At 40.1% G+C, this 5,234-nt stretch overlaps 1 protein-coding gene across 1 annotated transcript; it reads right to left on the bottom strand.

Annotated features, from left to right (window-relative positions):
- Positions 1 to 336: 336 nt before the first annotated feature.
- LOC107590949 (claudin-23-like) lies at positions 337 to 3,362 on the bottom strand. Its single transcript, XM_016279910.1, has 2 exons — positions 3,280 to 3,362; positions 337 to 2,146 (listed from the first exon to the last, which is right to left on the bottom strand). Exon 2 carries the CDS (start codon positions 2,051 to 2,053, stop codon positions 1,379 to 1,381), a length of 675 nt encoding a protein of 224 aa, XP_016135396.1. The 5' UTR covers positions 2,054 to 2,146; positions 3,280 to 3,362; the 3' UTR covers positions 337 to 1,378.
- Between the last annotated feature and the right edge of the window lie 1,872 nt (positions 3,363 to 5,234).

Here is a 5,234-nt window from a genome sequence, read left to right as displayed (position 1 = left end):
GTGTCTTCATGCTCCTGTAGAGAAAGGAAAAAGTCCCAAAATGTAATAATAATTTATTTTATGTTACTGTTAATTTTTGTTTATACGATATAAACAAAGTTATGAAATAAGAAGAAATTGAAACATGAGATTTGAATGATATTTGTCATTTGCCTTGTTTATTCAAAGTATATAATTGCTGTATGTTTATGCAGAGCCAAAGCCAATCTCACCACACCTGTTCCACTGAAATTGGATTAAATACTTGTTAAATATTTTTTGAAAAAAGATCTTCAATTTTAATTTTCAAGTAGAATATTTGATTGTCTCAAAAAAAAAAATTATTTAGATTAATGACATTTTCTGACCTCATCTCTTTGTGATGTGGGAATGTACAGGTCAGGTGGCTGTGTATTTAAACAAAAAAAGTAGTTTTGCGTACAATCATTATTAGTTAGCATGACAAGCCAATAGATAGTTTGTGCAGGTGTGATGATATAGGCCTATTACAATTACAAGCAGTCTTACTTTTCACATGGCATGGGCAGCAGGAAAAAAATGCTTTGAAACATTTAATCAGTAGTCTAACACATAGTATTGCAGTCAATAACTACACATATTTACAACGTTAAGATTTATCAAGTAAAGACAGTAATAGCGGAAAAGCCACAAATGCCAACAGCCTTGTGACACTAGTACATTGCTTTCATTTTACGACAGCTTTGGAAAGAATAATACAGTACTGTCGTGATCAACAGTAAAATCTGCCACGAAATAGACAACTCATAGGCTACAATATTTGTCTTATCAGCTGAGGGACCGTTCACACAGAACGCATCTTTGCGTTTAAATGAGGCGCGTCGCATGAGAGTAAAAAGGAACGCAATGTCTCGAGTAATGTTTTTAAAAATTGACAAAAGCAAAAACAAAACAGTAAATAAATAGAATTGTAGAATACAGAAAAAATTATAAAGCGCAGAAGAAAGCAAAAGCGTGTTCTGTGTGAACCGACATCCTGTTCACACCAAGGACGATACCCATATAAAGTTTTAAAGCAATAATGATAACGACACAGAGGAGCGATGTCTTTGAAATCGCTTTCAAAAAGATTCATGACAAAAACATTGACAATCAGAATTAACCTGACTTTGTTGGTATGGACGCTAATATAGAGTTATTGTTATAGTTATCTTTATAGTATAGTTCTTGGTGTGAACAGGCCTTAAGGCTTCTGTTAACAGTTTCCTACATATTTTAATATAGTTCTTTTTAGAAACATCACGTGTATCATTTCCCATGTCTTATTTGTCCAATTCATAAACACTACAGCTGCACTACATTGAGTCAAGTGCCAGTGTGTTTAAACACCATAAGTCTCTTCACCTTCACCTTCATCCATCTAACAGTTCACCTCATACATCTCTGCACTGTCTTTGAGTCTCTGCTTATGGCAGGATGAACACTTCATGCTTTTGAACCCAAAAAGCAGCGCGGCCCCTCCCAGCACCTGTACCCAAGCTCCCACCCACCCGAAATAAAGCGACCCGGCCGGGTGTAACGTTAGTCGGGGTGGCTTGTGTACGTTGAGTCCTTGCATCTCTGATACGGTTGAATCCACCTCGATCCCCAGCTTTGAAAGATTATGAGTGTACACTCCTAACGCAGCCAGACTGAGCACACCCGCCAGCACCACCAACAGGCCACCAGCTGCCGCTACGCTCCTAAGCGGGATATCAGTCCAGCAGCGGACACCCACGCTGGCGAGGACAATCCCTGCACCGCACAGGAAAAGAGATGACAGCACCATCCCCTGGACCATTCGAACCCGAGCATCCCGCTGGTAGGACCCCGACACGGGCCAGCACTCTTTAACTTCAGAGTGCACCACCTGCAGGCAGCTCTCCCATAGGCCGTCCGAACGAAGTAGGAGGAGCTCCGTTGCTCCGGCACGCCCTGCCGCACCCAACCGCGCCTGTCCCTCCCTCCACTGCGGCGTGATCGCTGCAGTGAACACCAGCACAAGGCCCAAGGGAGCGAATACCACCCCCAACAGCATGGACACTGGAGTGTGCATCACGTCTTTGTCGACTTTTATGAATGTTGTTTATGAACGTTATGTTTTGTAGCTCTTCAGGATGATGCTAAGCTTGAAACCACCAGCGAAGACCTGGGGAAAAGAGTAAAATTTCAGTTAAACTCATTCCACTCGCACAGATTCTAGAAGATTCTTTCATTTAAATCCCCTCAGACACCCGTCGGCGGAAATGCATTCCTGCATTCGCAGTCTGTTAGATCTAAAAGAGGAAGAGTGCGTATATGCATGTCTTGTTAGCCGATGACTCTCTCCTTTGAGCTCTAAGAAACATCGTCATTCCTGGCAACCAGCACAGTAGAGGTGAATGGCCCGCTGTTGCTAAGAGACAGTAACCTGGACGGTTGCGTCTTTTGTGGTACATCTGAAATGGTTCTAGCACTATCAGCCACAGGTGCTAGTCTCTGAACATCATCTTTTGACGCAGTTGTGTGGTTGTGCTGTCGCTGATAGTGTGAACGGGATACATTTTGAAACAGTTCATGGATATTATACGTAGACAGGAAGCCAGACGTCTGGGAGCTGAGAGAGCGAGCTGACGTCTGTTCCAGGAGACAAGGACAAAAGAGACCCTGCGAATGATGTGATGCTATAAAAAACAGCTATTTTTAATGCATGAACCCAATATTTTTTAACAAGTCTGTGGAGTGTTTTCATCATCTAATTGGTTGACAATATCACCTTCAAAGGTATCTGTGAGAGGGGTGTGGGCATATGTTTCAACAGTTTGGTCAATCACTGCATGCTCTTAGTACAGCCACATCTATCATTTCATCAATTTCCTGTTCCACTCACTTTTGTTGCATGGCAACCCAAAAACAAACATTTAAAAGGGCGCACTGTCACCCGTACGTTAATGAAAACAACAGAATCTGCCACCAACAAAATGCGGCTACTCGCACTGACAATTTTGACGTCTGTCTTCAAACCACACTAGTTATTAAATATCTGGAAAAACAGCATGACAGTGAGATCGGAACTACAGTAGTCAAGCTTTGATTGATAAAGACGAAAAGCTCATTCCTTCATGAAAAGGATCAACAGGATGTGGCATATACGCAAACTAGCCACACAGACCACTCAGACAAAGATGCAAGGCAAGTGCATTGACCTGCTCTCCTGACCTGGTTTTTGCGTTCTCCCGGAGATGTTAAAAGTCATCTGCTTCTCCATTTGAATCACACATAACAGAGATGCCATGCACTCACCTCTCTGCAGAAGAATGAATGATCATTCAGCTGTTCTCTTTGTTAATTCTGAGATGGATCCTTCTGATTTCTGTCCTTTCTCTTTCCCTCACTCTCTGATTCTCTCTAGTCTTGTGTATGAGCTTTCCATACACCCCCGTCCTTCTTTCAAACAGAGACACACACACATACACACACACACAGAACAAACAGCAAGTCCGACGTGTGCTGACTGCAATATGCAGACTGCCTGCTGAACCGGGCGATCTGGTGAAAGAAAAAGAAGATGAATTTAAAAAGTCTGCCTTCTATCATATGTATTCATCTTGGCCATGTAGACACATACATATTTATTAAATCCCAAAGAAAGATGTCAATCAGTAGATGCACATGAGTGCTGACCTCCAAACATTAGCTGCACAAATATACTCACTCCTGAACAGACATAGGTACTTATGTCTTTGATAGGCTACTCTTCAATTTTTATTATGGTATATAAAACCTAAATGTAAATAATGGTCCTGTGGTGATGGTAAAAAACTGAACAATATTTTTGTATTATAGAGGAAAAAGTGCATCTTTTTTTGTTGTTGTTTTTAAATTTTATTGTCCTTGTCATATAATTACATTGGTTAGGCGTACTGATCGATTTCATTGCATTACCACAAGGCATATGGTGCTATAAAAATGAAGATAAACATGAACAAAGACATGTCTGTAAAGTATAGGGTAAGATGCCCTCTTAAGAATAACATATTTAGATTTAAGTTTAGCATGGGCATAATGTTAATGCTATGCATTAAAACATTTTTGACAACTTAAATGTTTCCACAAATCCCTCATTAACAAAAAGACACTGAAACTTTTGATATTCAACATAGGCCTAATACAATGTCATAGATCACTATTTTCAAGAGAAACACTGTCAGGCAAATTAGCTGTAAAAGTGTTTGACTGACTAAATCTCTCAAATGCTGATATTCAATTGAAATGACAATTAAGGAAAACAGACTTTCATTAAATGTACTGAGATGACAGCCATTTATAATCAAGTGACAAAATTAAATTTCACTAATTATAAACAAAATATGTGTTGCTTTCTTGGTGGTATAGAAAGAGCAGCCTATAGCTAACTATTAAAGGGGTCATCGGATGCCCATTTGATATAAGTTGACATGATTCTTTAGGGTCTTGAAAAGTCTATAACATACTGTACTTTGGTTAAAATTTCTCAATGGTAGTGTAAAAACAAATTTTTTACCCTGTCAAAATGTGCTCTGTTTTTAGCCAGCCATTCTAGTCCATGTTGCTTTAAATGCTAATGAGCTCTGCTCACACCGCCCCTCTCTTCTGTGGGTGACGAGCAGTACTGTTTACTTTAGCCGCAAAACTTGCTAACAAGCACATATTAGGAAAGGCGATTTGCAAAGATTCAAAAAAACCTTATACTCACTTCTCGATCACGAATGATTTGCGCGAACATAGACGCATTTAGGCAGATCGGGGATCGGCGCATTCCCTTCAAAATGAAAGTAACGTTAATCCTCTGCGTCTTCAGCAGCTCAGATGTCGGGAGTAAATGATGACTGCTATGTTCATTACATCCAACAACAAAACACCTCAATCGCTTAATCTGAGACATTCTTGTCTTCCCCTGCACTGGAGTCGACACTATGGCGGACTGATGACAGCTCACTAAGTGCAGGTCTAAGGTAAGACGGCCTTGTCAATCAACTATTGTGGGAGTGGCCTGTTCAGAACTATGTCATTCTGACAGGAATCTCAGAACAGTCTGATTTGAGAAAGGGGATTTTAAAATAGGGATTTTTTTAAAAACAGTGGGTGCATTTTTATCATTATAGGATGGATGTTTACACACACTTCCAACACACATGTTCAAACAACAACAAAAGTGAATTTTGCATCCGATGACCCCTTTAAAATATTGACCCATTGACATGGAATCAATTCAATGA

Source organism: Sinocyclocheilus grahami, unplaced genomic scaffold (genome assembly GCF_001515645.1).
Source record: "Sinocyclocheilus grahami isolate Dianchi unplaced genomic scaffold, SAMN03320097.WGS_v1.1 scaffold134.1, whole genome shotgun sequence".
Lineage (NCBI taxonomy): Eukaryota > Metazoa > Chordata > Actinopteri > Cypriniformes > Cyprinidae > Sinocyclocheilus > Sinocyclocheilus grahami.
Note: the sequence above shows the minus strand (reverse complement) of the source record. Positions and strands in the feature narration are given on the sequence as shown.

Excerpts from the sequence above, each read along its gene's own strand:
- LOC107590949 (XM_016279910.1), bottom strand. The coding sequence starts at position 2,053 with ATGCACACTCCAGTGTCCATGCTGTTGGGGGTGGTATTCGCTCCCTTG.